The 21,121-nt window shown below is 42.3% G+C and overlaps 1 protein-coding gene across 4 annotated transcripts in view; it reads right to left on the bottom strand.

Annotated features, from left to right (window-relative positions):
• Positions 1-21,121, bottom strand: part of Plekhg7 (pleckstrin homology and RhoGEF domain containing G7) — a 64,902-nt gene that overhangs the window by 30,551 nt on the left and 13,230 nt on the right. For 2 of the 4 annotated variants that reach the window (XM_046419383.2, XM_046419381.2), the window contains exons 4-7: positions 12,149-12,276; positions 8,931-8,971; positions 2,416-2,514; positions 1,424-1,567 (exon numbers count right to left, since the gene is read on the bottom strand). In XM_046419383.2, the coding sequence (XP_046275339.1) occupies positions 1,424-1,567; positions 2,416-2,514; positions 8,931-8,971; positions 12,149-12,276 (412 nt within the window). Of the gene's footprint in view, positions 1-1,423; positions 1,568-2,415; positions 2,515-8,930; positions 8,972-12,148; positions 12,277-16,401; positions 16,589-21,121 lie in introns of those variants that run through there. The other 2 variants (XM_046419384.2, XM_046419382.2) reach the window with 2 other exon arrangements.

The following is a 21,121-nucleotide window of genomic DNA, read 5'->3' on the forward strand; positions in this document are numbered from 1 at the left end:
CCACAATGATTTAGTGCATAGCCAGAGGTGGCATAGTCACTCCCTTTTTATAGCTTAATACAGGGATCATCAAACTATTGCCTGCAGGCTGTAAATCTGCACTGCCACCTGCTTTTGTGAAGTATGTGGTACTGTGATCCTGTCGGTCGTGAATATTCCTTGACATATTATCTGTGGCCATTTTTGCACTGTGATGGCAGAATTGAGTAGTTAAAACAAACACCATGTGGTCTGCAAAGGCTGAAATATCTACTATTTGGATTGCTCTGGTTTCAATGTGTTCCCTGAAATTCATGTGCTGGGAACTTAATCCCCAATGCAACAGTGTTCCGAGGTGGGGCCCAAGGAGAGGTCACCAGGGCTCTGCTGCCAGGAATGGATTAGTGTTGCTAACGTGGAGAAGGTTCATTATCACAAAGTTGTTATGACAGTGAGTTTCCCTCTTTATGACCTCTCTTGCCATATGACGCCTTCTGTCATTTTAAAGGCATCAAGAAAGCCCTGACCAGATGCATCTCCTCATCTTGTATCCCAACCTCCAGAAGCATGAGCCAAATAATTTAATTTCTTTTCCTTGACAGATCACCCAGTGAGATTGTGTTACAGCAACACAAAATGGGCTAAGATAAGGATCTTTACTATAAATGACTGCCAACCTCTGGTTTAGGACATGGAGGACTAGACTTTTCAGCAGTTACATGAGAGTTCAAAGGCAAATTCAGGGTTTGAACTCAGGTCTCCCAAAATAGTGCTTTTTGGCTGTGAGCGCCCAGTGCTGTGGGCAGAGGCAACCTTGGTAGTCACATGGCTTCTCTTGTCCTACAGTCTTGGAAGAAAGCTGCTCCCTTTTCTCCTTGCTCTCTGGTTCTTCTATAAGGAATCCTCTGCTCTGAGTCCCCCCATCACATCCAGAGCCCATTCACACAGAGGATATCACGATGGTACTGTGTATTCTGATGACACTGCGTTACAAGTGGATGACAGCTCTGGAAATCTGCGACTGTGCCCTGCAACTGACCAAAGCATTCACCTGGCACCGTTTGGGAGGAAGCAAGAACTCTGGGCCAGGAAGCCACCAAAGATGGGATAGGCTGCCTTGATGTAGCTGTGAAATCCTCGATTTAAGGATGTGTTAACACAGGTGAGATTTGGATAGTAGATGGGAAGCTGGGGTGATTTATTAGGTCTCCCTCAATCCTGAAAAGATGTGTTCAAGAAAAGAATGGAGAGACAACTAAGTAGTAGCTAAACAAAAATGAACAATGAAGAAAATGTTCTTCAAAATCCTGAGGAAGGGGGATAAAATCTCTTGAATCTCTTGACTTGCTTTTATTTTATTTTTTTAGCATGGAAGAGATAAGCAAATTCCCAAAGAACCAAATTAATATTTTTCATGTATTATAAAAATGAAAGGCTGTGTTACCATCTTAAGAACCAATAAATGGTCCAAGAAATAAGTGCATTCACTCGTGAAGAGTTCCCACACAGCCTCTTGCTGCTTTCCCAAGTCTGATCCATCAGGGGGGAGTTTCTGACGTGTTTCCATGACTTCGTTCCAGGTCTTATCCTGTACGTGGGGAGAAAAGAGAGAACAACACATTCCGCCCCCCGTGGTTGACCTGCCTGCCGTCTGCTTTCCTTGCAGTGTGGTAGGAATCCTGCAGGTCCCCCGTGTCCCTGTTGGCAGTGGCTCCTCAGGCTACAAACCACAGCTTCTCCCTGTGGCTGGAGAAAGCCAGTCCTCCTGACACAAAGCATGGGAGTTTAAAATGCAGAGAAATTCAAGCTGACGATGCTTGGAATGTTGCGAGAGAATTTTACAAATCCTGTATTTTATAACCTCCACGATCTGAGAAGCCTGGTTCCAGGTTCTGCTGGCAAAGCTCATTGAAATTAACTACTGAAGAATCGAGAAATGAGAATTTAAGACTCGACGAGACCTTAGAAATTGATTTATCCCAAACAACTAACTTTGCAAAGGCGGTTCTGAGACCAAGAGGGGCAAACCGTTAAAACAGGTAGAGTCATTTGTCCCTTAAGGACAGGATATGTTCTGAGAAGTGTGTTGTTGGCTGATTCTGTAGCTGTGTGAACCTCAGCATGTACTTGCACAGACTAAGGGGGTGACGATGTCACTAGGCCCTCCTGAGGAGACCCCCAGAGGTGTGGCCTGCTATTGACCAACACATCATTGGGCGGTGCTTGGCTGTCTTAATTCTTCCTTAGGGCTTCATGACCTGCCAGAGGCTCTCATTCGCATGACCTGATGGCAGATAGAGTGCTTTCCCCAGGTCTCAGTGTCCTGCCCAGCCCTGGGCTCCTCCCCTGTGCCAGCTGTACTTTGACAACTTAAAATAATGACCAAGAAAAGACAAAGGAAAAGCTGTGCCACTTTGTGAGTGATGCGCACCCTACCTTAAAGTGGCGGAACTCGTAGCCCCTGAAGTCTGTGATCTTCACAGAGGACAGGCAGTTTTCCAGCTCGGCGACCAGCTTGTGTTTGTCTTTGCTCTGCTTAAAGACGAATAGAAACAGGATTTTCAAATGTGAATTCTCAAGGACATGGTTTTGGTAGCTTCAGCATCTTCAGTTGATTCTCTGACATTTACGAGAACAACTAAACCACTAACAGACCCAGCCATGTTTAGGCATGAAGACTTCCGATGCCTTTTAAAAAAAAATTGATTTGTTATATATGACAACAGAATGCATTACAATTCATGTTGCATAGATAGAGCACAGCTTTTCATATCTCTGGTTGTACTCAAAGTATTGAGCTACATCCTTTGTGCCTTCTTACATGTACTTAGGGGTAACGATGACCATCTCATTCCACCATCTTTCTTACTCCTATTCCCTTTCTGAGCTATAGTCAGATTCCTAGGACCACGGGAGGAGCTGGTGGCAGAGGCTCATGAGAACTGTCTATTGTAAACCTCTCCTCTCACTAATGGAAAAAAAGCAAAGAATGGTCATAGAATCAACAGAGGGACCCAAGTCTAGTGCCCACCTCTGGTTGATACCTGTCCTTCACAATTTCAACACTTCTGGACTCTGGACTGTAGGACATTTGCATAAGAAAGTGCCTCTGGCCTGTCAGTTCAATCCCTCAGTTGGCATATGACTAAATAAAACTCACAGTGTGAAATGGACTTGGCTAACATGATGATTCTGTGCTAAAGAACACCAGAATAGGAAAAATGCTAGTTTCCGTAAAACAGAGCTTCCCACTTATTTCTGTTTAGTCTTTATTCTTTTTTAGTTTGTTATTTTTAGAGGTACATAACAGTAGAATGTATTTTGACATATCATACATCATGGAGTATAACTTCCCATTCTTGTGGTTTTACATCATGTGGAGTTACACTGGTCGTGTATTCAGATATGAACACAGGAAAGTAAGTATGTCCAATTCATTCTACTGTCTTTCTTATTCCTATTCCCCTCCCTTCCCTTCATTCTCTTTTGTCTAATCCAATGAACTTCTATTCTTCCCTCATCCTCACTTATTTTGAGTTAGCACGCACATTTCAGAAAGAACATTTGGCTTTTTTTTGTTTGCTTTTGGGATTGGCTTATTTCAATTAGGATGAGAGTCTACAGTTCCATCCATTTACCGGAAAATGCCATAATTTCATTCTTCTTTATGGCTGAATAATATTCCATTGTGTATATGCAGCACAATTTCTTTATCTATTCATCCATTGAAAGGCACCTAGGTTGGTTCCATAGCGTAGCTATTATTAATTGAGCTGCCATAAACATTGATGTGGCTGCATTACACAGTCGTTATTCTTGTTTTAGAAATCTGACTTTAGGGCTGGGGTTGTGGTTCAGTGGTAGAGCACTCACCTAGAACATGGGAGGCGCTGGGTTTGATCCTCAGTACACATAAAATAAATAAATAAAATAATTTTTTAATTTATAGTGTCCAACTATAAATAAAAAAAATCTGACTACAAAGATAATGTGATTATTGCAAAGAAAAATTGAAAAGCAAAAACACAATAAAAATTAAAGCTACTCATAATTCCCACCATCAGATAATCATTTTTATGATTATATTCATAATTAATTTTAAGGGGTGTCATATTTACATGTCTTTCTATAACTTTATTTTTTCTTTTTCTTTTTCATAGCTTTATATAGGTAAAATTGAAATACAGTAAAATGCACATATTTGAAGTATGTAATCTAATCAGTTTTGACACATATGTAACCAATACAATCAACATAAAGAGCATTGCCATTACTTTTTTTTAAATTTGAAATTTTGTGAACTGTTTCCTGCATGATTTATTATGTTAAAAATCAATCACCTTAGGATATATAGAACTCCCCCTTACATTATCTATTTTAAAATTAAATGGAGCACTTATAAATATCTCAGAGGTCAAGGAAAAAAGCCCAAGAGAAGTAAATAAAAAGTGCTTTGAACTAAGTGATAAAAGCTTACAATATCAGGATATGTGGGATGAAACAGTACTCAGATGAACATTTATAACTTAAAGTACTTGTATCTGAAAAAAATTAGAATCATAATCAAATTATGTAGTAGGAAGGAAAAAATAAGAGTAGGAGCCAAAATATATGAAATAGAGAAGAAATAACGCCGCTAAACTTTAATAAAGATCAAACAAGCCTAATCAAGAAAAAAGCAAGAACACAAAAATGAATATGGATGGAAAGGGAGCTATCAAAATAACCCTACAGATGCTAAAAATAGACTAAGGGAATATTACAATGGTATGCTAACATCTGTGATAGCTTACATAACACAATAAATTCTATATTAGAGAAGGACCCACGTGCTGCTGAAAAGAAAGTGTATTCGGTCATTGATGAATGAAATATTCTACACAAGTTGGGATAACTTGATTTTTAAAGGTGATCTGTTAAGAACATTTCCTTGATTCAGTATTCTATTGCAACAGCAGAAACTGCCCACATAAGCAGTTTGTGTTATCATTCAAACTAGGAAAAAAACTCTCACATAACTGTGTATAGGACTTTCTAAAGCCAACTTGGCTGCATTTCAGTGGCATGTTTATCACAAATAATTTCTTAGCTTGCTCTCTTGCCTCTGGGTGCAGGATGCTGGCAGGGATCTGAAGAATTTGGTGCAAAGGAATCAACGTTAAGGACATGAGAAGGCATGGGCTCTCTGCTGCTGTGGGGCTGAGAGGGGACCCTGGGACGGGTTCAGAGTGTGCTGAAGCCTGTGGCTGGTTTCTCAGGTGGGGTCGGAGCACAGACTGAGGAAATCTATTGTAGATTCTTTAGCCTCCACAGTAGCAAAGGAATCTTGGAGCCAGTTGGGGACCTCCTACAGAAATTGAGACATATGCCTTTTGTTGATGTCTGAAACCATAGCGACTGTGTGTTGTGGCAATAAAAAAAATCAGCAGCCAGTTGGAAAAGGCAGAAATTGAGACAATGGGAGCAGCCTTGGAGTCGTGGGGAAGTGGGCGCCAGCTCTGTTCCCTGAAGGGCATTCGCTGTGGCTTGCCATGGGTTTGACCAAACCTCCTAGTCAAAGCCTGGTGGCTATGCCAGGGAGAGGGAAGGAGAAGCTTCTTCCAGTGGACACAGTAACTTTTTAGAGTCACAGACTCTCCTAGCTCCTTGCTGCTTCTCCTGTGGCAGCCTTGGCTAGGAGAAGAGAAGCACTGGGAGAGCATTTGAGAGGATATGGAGGATGGAGAAAAGTGAGAAGCCAAGGTAGATTCTGGGTTCTCAAATTTAGTCCCTAAGAGGTAATTGGGATGCGAACTTGCAGTAGACACTGGTGACAGGGAACTAGAGGGAAATTGAAGGTTAAGACAGAGTATTTACACTTTAGAATAGTTTGCAAAGAGTGACATTGATTCAGTGAGGACAGACAAGACCTTTAATAGTTCTGATGACAGAAAGGAGGAAGGAATGAGTGTTCAGGTCTGGTGATGGAGACCCCCCACCGTTAGAGGAGTGGTATGATGTCAGGGATAAAACAGACTGAGAGCCAGACTGCCTGAGATGGCTAGAGACAAATCCCTGTTTGGGGGTATAAGCTGAATGACCTCAGGCAAATTATTCAACCTCTCTGAACCTGTTTCCCCACTTGTGAAAAGGGGGTAAGAATGTTATCTACCTTGTTGGATTGTTGTGAGAATCTGAGTGCATGTATGTAAAACAAGACATGAACAGACAAGGATATATGTAAATAGAAACAGTGCCTGGTGGCCTGGTAATATGGTAGCATTACTTTAGCTTTATTACTAATATTTTTTATTGATAGGAAGAAAGGAAGGAGGGAAGACAGGCAGGTAAGAAAAGAAAAATCTGTAAAAGAAGTGTGCAACATTGATGTGGATTATCCTTTATTAGGATATGAATCACTTGATAAGGCTCAGAGGATGAAGGAAGGAAAGAGACGTATTGATTTTAAGGGAAACAGATATTGTGTCCATATGGAAATGGGGCTTTTTGAGCAATGAACTTTCCTTCATTGCTGAGAACCTTTATCAAAGACACTTTGTCATTTCACAAGTCAGCCCTCCGTTTCCACAGGTTCCACATTCATGGATTCAGCTAATCACTGACCAAAAATATTCAAAGAACAATCGTGTCTGTACCGAACACGTGCAGACTTTTTCTGGTCATTATTCCCTGAATGATGCAGAATAGCAAATATCTACATAGCACTTGCAAGTATTGGGTATTATAAGTAATAGAGATGATTTAAAGTGTACAGGAAGATGTGCTTAGGTTATACGCAAATACCATGCCATTTCATGTAAGGGACCTGAGTCTTCTTTTTTAGTGTCTCTCCATCACTGCCCCCGCACCCCAGAATGCAAACCATTTAGCATCCTCAATTTACATATCAGGCCTGACCTTTTCAACTGGCATCTTAGATGTCTATGGCCCAGGACTTAGCACATAACAGTCACCCAATACACATAGGGACATGCTGCTCCCTTATGGGGAAAGAAGGGCCTGATCTCAACAGCTTTAGGACATCCTGCCTGTGGCCAAGGTCTTTGCTTCTGAAGGAACATGTCTCCTGGAGCTTCCTTGACCTTGAGGTACCCTCAGGAGGGCCAAGGGGAAGTGACCCCCTTCTGGGACCTCAGACCTTACTAGTGACCAGCCCTGCCTCTGTTCACACAAGTAAGGTGCTCAGGAGAGGCCGCCCTGTCTCAGACCTACCAGGAAATGGAGCACACCCCTGAGTGGCTGAAGACAACAGCCTCAGTGACAAGGGTGTCACCCCATTATCAACAGGTTATGATTTGCAAATCGCAATATTCAGATCACATTTTGTATGAACTTTTTTATTTCTGAAAAACAATCATGTGAAAGTCCATCATATATCTGACTGTGAGAATAGGTAGTGTCGGGGGCCGCGCTGGGCACAAGTAAAGCACCCTCCTCAGCCCTGAGTGATGAAGGTACTGAACTGGCATCGCAGGCCACGTAGTGTGCGAAGCAAGTGGGCCTTACCTCTGCTTGGCAAGGAAGGGCTTCAGCCCTGGGCTTGAGCGTTACCCAATGGGATTGGGCAACCCCCTTTCTGAAATTCTATCTCCTGCCTTATTTGGGTGGAATATTCTATGGAATGTCTTTTCCCTGATAAATAGAGGGGTTTTGGGGACACTTCTCTCTTGCCTTCCAGCAAGGAAGAGGACCCTTGAGGTCACAGAGCAGTCCCACCCTCAACCTGAGAAACTCATGTCTGTGTGTTGTGTGGTTTCTGTGTCGTTTTCTTAGCTTAATGTTGCAGCCAGCACCTTTGCACCCAGCTCATCTCATCGGCCCAGCCAGTTGGTGGGAAAGTAGTTTTCCAAACTCTAATTAAAAATACTACTACTACTACTACTACTATGGCCACTCTTGATTGCTTACAAGTGCTCAGCTCTGGGGGATGCTCCATGTATATCCCGATTCCCTTATCACAGCCACTCTGTGGGGCTGGCATTGTCACTTTCCACCTTTTGTTGGGGGTGAGGGGAATCTGAAGCTGAGGAAGGTGTATCAATGAGCCAAGGTCCTGGGGCAGGAAGTAAAGTAGATGGGATTGAAACCTCGGGGGGACTTTAATTTAGCTACTAGACTTAAAAGGCATGTCAAGACAACATGTGTCCATAGGACCATCGCAGATGTCAGCAACTGTTAACATACTGACTGGAGAGGCCATGTGGGCAGATTTTTAACAGAACAAGGCACAGTGACTTCCCATAAGGCCTCACAGCTGCTGGCTGCCATATACAGGTCTCAAAACTGGTACTGCCAGAGGCCAACATCAGTCTTTTCCCTTTCTCCAGAAAACAGGAGTGTGGGCTGCAGTCATGATCATGAATACTCCCCCCTCTACCCACGGCCTGCCAGGAAAGGCTTGACTTGTCCTAGGCCGTAAGGACCCAGGGACTGCTGATTTAGATTTATTACTCTTCAATAATTGACGGAACCAAGAACAAATTAAAAAACCCACTAGGATTAATCCAACAGACTCTCCCAGAAATAGAAGGGTATTTGTGGAATCTGTTTCTGTAATACCTCATGAATTTTTTAATGTTCCCAGTATATATGGCGCTGCCTGCAACCCGGGGCACACACTCATGTAAGTTCTACTTCGCGGGGAGAGGTGCGTCCTCAGTCATACCAGGGTATAAATTCAGTGTTGTGAAGCATCACCATGTTAGAGTTGCTTCACGTTTTTGCAGAACTCATTAACTGCTGGCAATTAGCACTGTTTTGCTCCACAAAATGACACCATTTGGCATGTTCTATCGCCAATACTGTGGATGTGATGATATCATTTACATTTCATGTGCCATCTGCTTTTAGGCAGAGAGAAAGCAGAATAAAGAGACTCTTCAGCCGTTTCTTACTTTCTTAGCTACAGGAGGCTTAATTAAAAACAAAAAATGACAACGTGAGACACTTACCACTCCTCTCTTGGAGAAAGGCCATCTTGTTTTCTTGGATTCTGGTGGGTGAAATAAAAGCAAACATGTTGTAACTCAGAGCAACTGGTGACAGATCCTTGCAGGGCTTCGTGAAGCTTCCTTTTTGAAAATAAGCCAAACAGAATTCATCCTACTTTCATTCTTTTGAAAATACATAGAATGAATATTTATATTTTTGCAAAGGAGTGAATGATGCAGTGTCTGACCTGGTTCTGCTGCCTAAAGATGAATCATGCAGGTACCAGGAACTGAGCCCAGGGGTGCTTAACCACTGAGCCACATTCCCAGCCCTACTTAGCATTTTATTTAGAGACAGGTTTTCACTGAGCTGCTGCTTAGGGCCTCCCTAAGTTGCTAAGGCTGGCTTTGAACTCACGATCCTCCTGCTTCAGCCTCCCAGAACTGTTAGGATTACAGGTCACACACCTGGCTCATGCAGGTCTTTACTAGGGTATTGTTTAGATTCCTTTCCATTATCACTTGGGGAGAAATCTATGAACTGCAATAAAGATGTTGAGTAATGGGCTGGGAAAAATAGCTCAGTAGGTAGAGTGCTTGCCTTGCTTGTATAAGGCCCTGGGTTCAATCCTTAGCACCACACACACACACACACACACACACACACACACACACAAAGATGTTGAGTAATTATTAGAGAATCATAATGCTTTTGGGCTGAAAGGGCTGGGCCCTCATTCTTATGCCATATCCCACCACACAGACTTCAATCACCTGACCAAACTTGAGACTCAGTTTCTATTAACTCAGGAATCCCCAGATGCTGTTAAATGAGGATTCCTGAGATAGGGGACATCAACATGACATCACCAATCTTTATATGTTGTCTTGTTGCCATTGGCCACCATCCAAATCATCTTTAGGAGTGGCTTTGGGATGAGAAGAGAGTATTGTTCAGTCACACATTATTTTGGTGACTAGGTAATAAAGATCTTTTGGTCCTTTTCTGATCTTTTGGTTTTAATGTTATTTCTGCTGCTCAGAAAAAAACTGGAAATTCCCTCTTAGATTTATAGGATGTTCTGACCACTGGGTATAGAAAATAGAAGTCTTATTGGTCTGTCTGTCTTTCAGAAGTCTGGTTCATTGGGGGTGTCTTTCGAATGTTCAATCAGACAGAAGTAATTACAACATTCACTCAAAGGATGTGTTTGAGGGACCTGCTCTACTGTAACCTTGGATGAGACCTAATCAGCCCAACTGAGTATCCTCTCATTTATTATGACCACATTATTGATCTTTATAAATGGGAGAGTAGGTAAAATTTCCTGTAGGGACAAATGAGATTCTCTATACTTAGCCCTCAAATGACTAGTGGTAAATTATGCAATTCAAAATGCAATATTTGGGATCCTTGGCAAATTTCTCTCCTCTTTTTTTCCCCCTAATTTTGAAAATAATTCTGAATACTTCATAAATATTCAGAAAAAGGTTTGAATGAGTCTTTATTAAAACCACAATCTTTCATTATCTATCTTAAATATTATCTTTGCTGAATTAAGCTACTTTAATAGTATCTGAAGGTGGCACATATGTGCATCTAAGCTTGAGAGACCCTGCCATAGACCGTGAACTTGGAACATGAGACCTCTATTCTAAACACCTTGAGGAGCGGGCTTGGTGGGTTGTGGTAGAGAACATTGCTTGTCTTCTGTATTATGTGGTGCCTGCTATGATCCCAGGCACACAACTTACAAAACAGCTAGTATGAAATGGAAGCATCACACAGCCATCATGACCTTGCTTCTCACTGTAGTGGTCCTCAAACTTCAGCTGGTACCAGGGTTTTGCAGAAAGCGAATTGCCGGACATCACTCTCAGAGTTCCTGATTCAGTATGTATGGGATGGGACCCCAGAAGCTGGATTTCTCACAACTTCTTGGGGTGGGGGATGCCAATCCTGCTGATTTAAGACCAGTCTTGGGGACCCCTGATCTAGTTGTTCATGAGTGTGAGTGTTTATGAAGCATCATGAAACGTGTACTAACCTATGTTAAGAATACACTGGATTCAGAACTACTTCTGCCTTGTAGGGGTGGATCCTGAACACCCTCTCTCCCCTTGGTTTGGTTATTTGTGGTGTGGTAACATAGGGGACAATAGATGTTGGTCCTTATATGTTGTGCCACAATAGACAGTAGCTGTGGAAGAGACCTACACAGAATGAAGAGCTGTTCATTCTTCTGTATTCCTGGGGCTTCTGCATTCCACATCCAGAAGGCTACATCTGCCCATGTTGGGTGACTGATACAGACTGGTGGAAAGAGCTGGGGACCAGAAGTCTGGAGCTTAGATCCATTCCCTGGACACTAACCAGCTCACATGGTGACTAGGTTGCTTCTCCTTCTTGGGTCTCACTTTGCACATATGTGAATAAGGAATGAGCTTGATTATTTTCAGACTGTTTTACCAGGTATCCAAGGTTTCTGGGGATTGCCTGGCGTGAGTCTTTTGGGTCTACTAAGATTTAGTCAATGCAACTTTACCTAGATCTATTTTATACTTTGGATTTTCATTAAGTTAAGATTTTTTTAGGTAAAACATCCAGCTAGGAACAAAACCAGCTTAAAGCTACTATTATGGGCAATCTTTAGACCTCATTTTTAGCTATCAAAGACTTCAGTTTTCTTACCCTCAGAACCATGAGGAAAGCACCCTGAACAACTGCTCTTTCCTTTCACAGCTGAGGAGTCAGCCCCAAAGCTGCCTTTCCCTGTTAGACACTAATCTGTTCTACCACCTTTGCTACCCCCTGGGACCACTCTGGTTGGAAAGGACCAAAGTGAGGCTGAAGTTCAGAAGTGGGTGGGAGATAAGCTTTGTAGCAATTATTGGCAAGCTGCCCATCATCCCAGTAAGGACACTCTGGTCCAAAATGGTCACTGTCACTGATGCAGCTCTCCTGGGTCCTCAACTTGGAATAAATTATGACAAGAGGACATCGTGAGGGGAGACCCATGCTTTATCCATCTCTGTAAATGGAATGCCTAAAACCAAGACTGGGAGTCAGCTGTTTCCGGTCCTCTATGCCTGGGTCTGTTCTAATTGGCGAGACTTCTGTTCTAACTGGTCAGTGCACGTATTTCACTAGTTTTTAAATATTGGGAACATCTTCCTGGCTTATGGCATCATCTGTCCCAGAACAGGCTTATCATGAACATAGGCTGAATGAACGGGACCTGGATTCAGCAGCAGTAGTGGGTGGCACAGGTAATCTGCAGCTCCATCAGAAACCAGAAGGTCCCCGGGAAACACCTCGAGTCCAGGTAAGTTCAGCACCACAGAACTGCGCCTGCGCTCGTAGAACCTGTGCTTAAGAGAGGAAAGAAGAGAGCTCAGAGCTGGGGTGCAGGTGGGATCATTGTTCAGACCCTCTCTGGTCACATAGACGTGGCTGCTCACCACCTGATATCTGTCCTACTAGGAAAGTCTCAGGACCGCTTGAGGATCCAGGCACAGGTGGCCACAATGACACACACAGACTACATTTACTGGCCACCTCTTTGGTCCTTATTGACCATTTATAATTTTAACTAATCCAAACCAGAAGAGGCCATGTAGAAATACTAACATGAATGTATCTATTTGCTCTGATTGGGAAGGATACCAGGAGGAATTCCTAGTATCAAACACAAAAGTCTTGCCAATGAGGCACACTGCCTCAGAAGTGAGTAGGATGGTAGAGGTGGCCTCTGGCACTTCTAGTAATTCAAAGCCAGTTGTTTGAAGTCAGCACTGTTATTTTTCTTAGAGAAAAACAAGAACTATTGCAGGAAAAGCTTAGCAAGTGTGTATATATATATATATGCCTCTCTTTTCCTCTACTCTGTTTCATGAAATTTTCTTTCTGTTGGATGTTCACAAAATCAATAATTTAAGTATCAGACACAGTGGGGAGAAGGTCCAAAGTCACCGGGCATTTACAAAGTGCTATTCAAGGAACACAGCTGGAAGGGCGTCTGCCATGCCGGGAACTCGTCTGGTACAACGAATTCTAGAGATTCTCCGTTTCCTCATCAGGACCATGCAGATATTTCTTTAGTCTATTCTATGAAGCAGAAGACACAATTCCTTCTATTCACTGACAGATGTGATCTTGAAATTCTCTTTTAACAACCGACCATCTAGAATATAGGCGACTTCATGTAGATAGAGATTTTGGCTAATCCAAAGCAGAAGTAGTCATATGGAAATGTCAACACAAACGCTGAGGAACTGCCCAGGAAGTTGAGAGCTCAGGTTTGTCTTGCCCCTTTAGTTGTTATGATTTTGTTCATTGTCCTGTAGCACCCCTGCCTCCCCTGTCTCCCAATTAGCCATGCGTGGCACTCTATGAATCTCTTAGTGCAGTTCTTTCTCTGAGCCTTCCACTTTCCTACCTGCCTGTTACTCTAGACATACCATGCTTTTAACCAAAGTCCCCTGGTTCTGACCTTCCCTGAGTGATAACTTTCTGCCTGTGCTTTCTCTCTTGCCTCTTAATTGTGCCATCTTGGATCTCATGGTTTCCTTCTTGTCTAGATGTCTGATGTTGGGGACTAGTCACGTCCTTTCATGTCCATCATGCTGCTGAACAAAATCTGGTTTACTTCAGCACCTTCCGTGGAACTTATTATAAACACGCATCCCTACGTCCCACCTTTGGGATCTTGATTCAGTAGGTCTGTGGCCAGCCCTGGTGTCAGTAGTTTGACTCAGTTCACCCTAGAAACTCACCAGAGTCAGAGAACAAACTAATTTTAAGGCTATAAATAACTTGATATATACCTTTCCTTCCTTGATATACACCTTTGCATTTTAAGGATTATTTCAAATGTTAAGCCTTTGGCTAAAAAACCTTTCCATACTGGTAGTAGGACAAATTGTTTAGCACTTTCTAATTGGTAAACAACTTAAATCCGGTAAATTTCTACAAGACATATGAAGAACGCCTCAGCCTCTGCTGTCGGCATATGAGAAAGTTTGCTGCTTTCTCATGCTTGCTCCAAAGAGTCTTTGCCAATTCTCTCTGGGACCCACTGGGTCAGGCCCTCAGCATTTTGTCCATAGTGACACGATCACCTCTTAACTTTTACCTTCAGCTGCATCTTTGTGATTCCTGTGCACAGTCACTAAACATGAGTAATCCACAATTTAAGTCCGACCTCGATCCCCTCTGCCTGCAGAAGCTCTTCATCTTATACCAGAGAAACACATTGTTAAGCCATGCACCCAGGCCTTCTGTGATACTCTTGATATTTTTTTACTTGACAATTTTTTTTTTCTGGAAATAGGGAATGGTTTGGAAATCCTAACAAAAATGGTGTTTTACACCTCTGTACTTTGGGAGTGTTTTATCCCTTCTGACCTTCCCAAGCTTAATATGAAGAGATGCAGGCCCATGGGGTACCTATGTTAAGTAGCTTAAAAGGGAAACACATACATAAAATTTGGCTCAGCTTCATTCCATTATCTATATTTCCTGGGATTTAAAATTTGGTTTTACTTTCCTTTCTCTGATTTTCTCAATGCTCGGTCCCTGATGAACGTGAATGAATGAAACAATCCTCTGATCTCCTCCCTCATGGGAAATGATTTATTTTATAAGGTGGTTTTGTAGATTCATATCTTATTTCCTCTATTATCCTAAGCTCCTAGCTCCTGGTTTAAATCCTGCAACTTTGTAAGGATTCAGTAACATTTGTCAGGTAAATGGAACAATAACCAAACCTGTACAAGCTTAGAGCAATGAGTGTCCTTTTCGAGCACAAACTTCTGCAGAATGTGTGCTCCAGTGATGGTTAGCTTCATACTGGTCCTTGGACACTCTCTGCACCGCATGCCTCCATGCCTTGGTCAGGTAGTTCCCATCTGCCTGCCCATCTCCACTCTGTCTTACTGGCAAATTCCAGCATAGGTATTCTTCCCCCAGAAGTCTTTCCTGATCCACTCAGGAAAGGTCAATTCTCTCCTCTGCCACTCAGAAAGATTTCATTGAAGTCTCTAACTGGGTCTTTTTTTTTTTTGGTGCGGTGCTGGGGATTGAACCCAGGCCCTTGTGCATTCAAGGCAAGCACTCTATCAACTGAGCTGTATCCCCAGCCCTCTTACTAGGTCTTATGCATCTAATCACTGAGCATAAAATCTGACACAGAGCAAGTACTCAAATAAGCTTGTTGAATAAATACATATTGGCTGATAGAATAAAATATTGACAGACTTCGAATGAAGGTTTTATATTCCGAATCATAAATAAGTAATTATATGTATATAGAAAAGCCAAATATAATTTGAGTCCCCCCTACCTCCCCACCTTAGGTCCCGTTATAGGTGGTTAAATTGCCACTATCCATGTCTCTCTAGCCTGGGTAACTCTAGCATAAGGGAACTGTTTGGGACCACACAGGTCAGGTTCGGAGTTGAATTTACACATATGGACCTGCCTGGTACAGGTCTTGAGCCATGACCTTGGCTCTTTGTCTTTGTGGTCAAAACCCCGTGATGCTCATTCTGGGAGGTAGAGATGCCCCTGGAAAGGCATAACATAACCTGTGTGGATGTGAACATTTTTTGTTCATCAAGAAGGCATAGGGTTAATAACAATATCAAGAACCATAGCTGTTACCATACAGAGACCTAGGAAAACAATTAGAAAGAATACTTGCCCCCTGTAATATGAAGAGACATGGATTGGTGCAGAATATGTGCTCTTGCATTCCATGCCTGGTGGTGAACTAGATTTCTGGGGACCTGAAAAAGACCCTGATCTGTGTCACATGGAGTTGCTCAGATCATTGGATTAATGATACTAATGCAAATAGTTGTAATGAGATCAGCATGACTTTAAATTTAGGTCTCCTGTAGGTGTGAGAACACATGCTTGGTTCCAAACTGACGTCTCATTTTTGCTCTTCTAAATACTGGGATTGCTCCTTTTAAAAAGCAGCAGGCAGGCAGGATCATTGCCCTGGGTTCTGGATTGATTATCCACTGGAAGTGAGCATTGTAATGAGTTCAGACTCTTCACCCACCTTCCCCAAACAAAATAGTGTGTGCGTGGGGTAGAAGTGTCCTGGGTAAAGGCAGCAGGAAGCAGAATTTTTAGAAATCTGATTTTCTCATGAGGAAATTAAACTAGGAAATAAAGTAATAATAAATGCAAAATATTTAGGGTGTGGCTGGCAACCTACTGTCACTATGAAAGTACAGTGCTATCTATGCTGCCCTCCATTTGTTTGGAAAAATACAACTAAAGAAATATCTTTGAGCAATGCATTTCTGGGTTGTTCTTTTCTGGTCTGATGCTTGGTTATTTTGATTCTTTGCTTCAGGACAAATTTCTGAATCCCTGGGGCTGTATAACTGGGTGCCTCACCTAGACTTTGCAGCCCTCTAGGGCTTGACACCCCTGCCTTGGCCTGCCCACCCCCACTCAGAAACCCCAAACACTAACCCTGAGTTGCGATGCCCCAAGCCGGTCAGATCCGAAGGGACTAGTCCCATGGTTGCAGGAATAATCTTGTCTCCCTCCTGGTACCAGAATGTCTCCTTATTCTGTCCTCTGCTGCAGATCGGAGGATCCATGGTGTGGGCTGGGACAGAAACAATGCAGAGAATCCAGGGAATTCCCCTCACTGCTGATCAGGCCCTGAGCCCTGAGCTCAACAATGAAGCTGCTCTGTCGTGTTGGTGCCAGGAAAGTTTCTGGGTGCTAGAAATGTGCCCCCCAGTGGACGGACGCCCAATGCATATATTTTGTTGGTCTTGGTGACTATTACTCTTACAATCAGCCAGCAATTACTGAGCACCAGTTTTTCTAGGCACTTTGTTAAGTACCTACATGCATTATAATCAGATGGATTTCTCATAAGCACCCCAAGAAATGGACATTCTCATTCACATTTTAGATCAAAGGAAATCGAGGCTTAAAAACATGGATAAAGGGCTGGGGCTGTAGCTTAGTGGAAGAATGCCCACTTCGCATGTGTGAGGCACTGGGTTCGATCCTCAGCACCACATAAAAACAAATAAAGATACTGTGTCCAACTACAAATAAAAAATTTTTTTTTTAAAAAAAGATGGATAAAGAACTTGCCTAAGGACACATTGTTTTAGTGAACGACAGAACCAGAATCCAAAATTCAAATATGAAGAACCAACACCAAAAGGATTTGTAAATAGGAAGAAAAGAAAGAGATATGGCCAATCATTGTAAAGGACAAATACTTTGAAAAGCGGATATAATGATGGTAACTACTTTAGTAAAGGAAGGAGTATAATAGGTTGAATGGTGGCCACCCAAAAATATATGCCCATATTTTAATCCTTAGAACCCATGAATGTGAATTTCTTTGTCAAAGATGTCATTAAAAAGATGAGATTATTCTAGATTGTCAAGTAGGCCCCAAGTCTAATGCCAAGTGTCTTTATAAGAGATAGCTAACGAAGAGGCACAGAAAAAAGAGAGAAGGTCATGTGAAGACAGGTGGACAGTGATTAATAATGTGACATAATCACAAGCTCAGGAATGCCTGGTGAAGGGGCAGGGAAGGGTCCTTCCCTAGATTAGGATTTCAGATTTGTGGCTTCGAGAACTGAGAGGATACATTTTTATTGTTTAAAGCTACCTGGTTTGTGGTACTTCATTACAGCAGCCACGGGAATCCAATACTGGGGCCATGTAGTTGGGCTCAGGACTTAGATTCCTGATGTGACCTATATCATGTGTGACCTTAGGGTGTTGCTTCCTTGGGTCTCCATTTCCCTATGTGGAAAAGAAGTGTGGTGAGACCCTTTCTGGTCCCTCAAGATAGAGGATTCAGTAGCATCATGCTCATTGTCCCTTCAGTGGGCAGTGGACAGGAGTGGTAATTATGGGGTAGTAATTTATCTTGGCAGAAATGTTTGAAGATGAATAACTCAAAGTTCCCCCTTTAGACATATGACTAATAGATCACTTACATTTTGAAAATCTTCCTTCTATACAGTGGATTTAAAACAAGGACTACTGGCTTTAATTCCCAGGTGCAGTATTTAAGGGAGAACAATTAAAAAGGCTAGAGCATATGGGAGGCAGGTAGCAACTTCTCTACAGTGACATGTGACCCTCCATGGAACAAAATCTCATTTGAATAAGGCACAGTCTCATCTTGTCCCTTCCTACAAATGTTGCCCAATGGTTTTCTATCAGTCAGGTGGTTCTCAGGTTCCTATTTCTCAGAAACTATAATCCTTGATAGTAAAAGCTGATGGTAAATGTAGCCTTTTTAAGCAGGCGCTCTTTAGCAGTTGGGTGACAGAAGCAGCAGCTATTCTATTTTAAGAATTGTAATGTTCTATCCTACACAAGAAATATAGGGCAATTTGCAGTGCCTGCTTATAATGATGGGTTGATTACACAGGAAAAGCAAATTAAGAATCAGTAATGGTCTTTTTTTTAAATACTCCTGTTATTAACAGAGAAATGACAACTCTACTGCCAATTATGGAAATAAAGCTCTCTTGGTTACCTGGGATATGTTTTTCCATCAGGAGTTGCAGAAGATTTGGGGGAATGTATGTTTGTAATTTCTAGTTCAACTTCCTATCAGAATGCTCCATTTGATAGTGGAAATTCAATTGAGAAGACAGAAAGAATGAGGGGTTTCTACATAGTTTACAGACTTGAACCTGGGATCCGGTGGTTGCTTCAGAAAGGGGAAGTGAACCGCTGAAAGATGCATGGCAACCACATCCTTTGGAACACAGAACAGGGACCCCATTTGGGGGTCTCACCAGTGTATTCAGTACCTTGTGCTGTGACTCCTTGGGCTTGATCAGTAATATTTTTTGAACACACCTGTGTTCAGAGTACCAGGGTAACTAGGCCAGTAACTGTCTATACCTTTCACCTTTTTTCTAGGTGTTGTCTTTTCCACACAAGAGTCAAATACTATTTAATGGGATCAGACAATAATCAGACAAATCCCTGTAAACACAAGGTACATTAAAGAGAGAAGCAGAAAATAATAAGAAAGATGGGAGAAATCAAAGGGTCTTGAGAAAAACCAATAAGTCCTTGGAGGACAAAATATACAAAACAAGAAGGGGATCACATAATTTCCCCCCACCAAAAGTGCCCAAATCTAACTAGCCAATCTACTTCCTTTATTGTTCTTCCTTGAACATTTATGGAGTACCTACCATGTAGCAGGCATTGTATACTTGGGAAACAGTGAAGAATAAATAGACAAAAACCATTTTCCTGGAATGCCCATTCTGGAGGATGCTGGAAGAGGAAGGGTACATGGCTCCTCTCTTGCCAGGCCCACATCAGGAGCAATGCCCCAAGACTGCTGTCTTCTCTGTCCGCAAATTGACAACAGACTAGCTATTAGTTTCTGGTTAATACTCTTCCAACAATCTTTTAAAGAACTTATTGAGAGGTGATTCAAGATGGCGGGCTACAGGAAGCTTGCATTCTTACCTGCTAGGTGGCTCAGGATTCAATCACTGGGAGTGCTGCTCCTCAGGAAGGTAGATAAAAGGGATTTTACTAAAATTCAATATTGGAGACAGTCAGAGTTTTAGAGACTTAGAAACTGGGGTACATTAAATAAAGAAGAAAGGCTAAATTGGAGCCAAGAGGGTTGCAGCAACTGTGGTAGCAGCACTGGTTCAGCACAGAGGGATAGAGAACCCAGAGAGAAATACCAATTCAATACAGAAAAACCTGAGATCAGGAAAGAAGCCTGAACTTAGCTGATCCAGAAGCTGCACTGTGCACTGATACCTGAAAAGTGTTCTGTTTCTCAACTGGCTGTGGGAGCTAAGGCCGGAGCCATCTTGAGGAGGCCACACTACAGCTGCTGCTGTAGGAGCTAGGAGATTTGAGCAAACACTACTACACTGTCCTGGCAAGTGCCTGCCATGTGGCCTTGGGGGTACAGAGCAGAATGTGTGTGAAACAGGCACCAGGATGATGGTACCTAGACGAATTCAAGTCAGAAAAGCAAAGGAGAGTCCAACTTGCTTTTCCTTTGAGTCTGGGGACTCACATGACCAGCTGCAGTGGGTCAGGAATCTGAACAGGCAGCTGTGAACAAACTCAGGGACTAAACCCAGGAAAGCTGTGCTCATGGGCCTCTGGCTATGTGAAGGATTGGCTGCTCTGCCCCATGAGTGGAATTCTTAGGTGGTTCCTGAGATCCAGACTCCTGTCAGAGATTGGCAGTTGCCAGGCCCTAAGGAAGTCAGTGTGTTGATTTAATTTCTCCAGAGCAGACACCATCCAACAAAGCCCCTGAGGCCTGATTAGACCTAAGCCCCAGCTACAGAAACTCCACTCAGAATTCTGCAGCAGTCCTGGGAGAGTAGATCTGGTCTGTGGGGACAATACTCCATCTGACAGTACATTCCACTCCACCCTACCTCATACTGGTGAGAAGGGAAGCTGACAATTAATTAATCCAGCTTCAGGGTTAAGCCAGTCCAACTGGCAGGTCAGAGAGCAACACAAAAAGAGGACGGGGTCAAAAGCCCCCAATCCTTGCTTTCTCTCTCCATACAGAGCTCAAGAAGAAATGGAAAGAAAGAGAGCTGGTCATAAGCGGTTACTACCCATTCTTGTTGACTATTTTACCATCTCAGTGAAATGATTCCTTAATTTTTCATTAAAAATTCTTTCTTTTGCCTTTTGTGTGTGTGTGTCTGTGTGTGTCTGTGTGTAAGTGCATATGCCTGGGTTCTTGCTATGCTGATTGGTTCGTGGAATATATACATACAAATATTTGCTGCTTTTTTTCTCATTTTTAAAATGTGGTTATTCTTTCTTGCCTTGTCTTTTGACAAGGGTTTGTTTGCAATTTTTGTTTTGTTTTTGTTTCTTTTGTTTCTCTTTCTCTCTTTTGCTAAGAGCTAAATTATGTTGTTCTTTCTTTTTCTCTCCCTTTACTCTGTTTCTCTTATTTTTTTCTCCTGCTTCTTTATAACTATCATCTGCTGTATCTCTTCTTCATTCTCTGTTCACTTTTTGAAATTGTAAACTCTTTCCTACCTTCCTGTCCCATTTGCTTTTCTCTTACTGTATTTTTAACCATCTTTTAGAACTAACTGGTTTATATAACTCCTGCCCCCACCATTTATGCTATTGCAATTATTATTGCTGTGGGTTATATAGTTGACACCTGTTGTTT

This window comes from Marmota monax, unplaced genomic scaffold (assembly GCF_021218885.2).
Source record: "Marmota monax isolate L192 unplaced genomic scaffold, Marmota_monax_Labrador192_F-V1.1 WCK01_AAM20220418_F8-fsc00036, whole genome shotgun sequence".
Lineage (NCBI taxonomy): Eukaryota > Metazoa > Chordata > Mammalia > Rodentia > Sciuridae > Marmota > Marmota monax.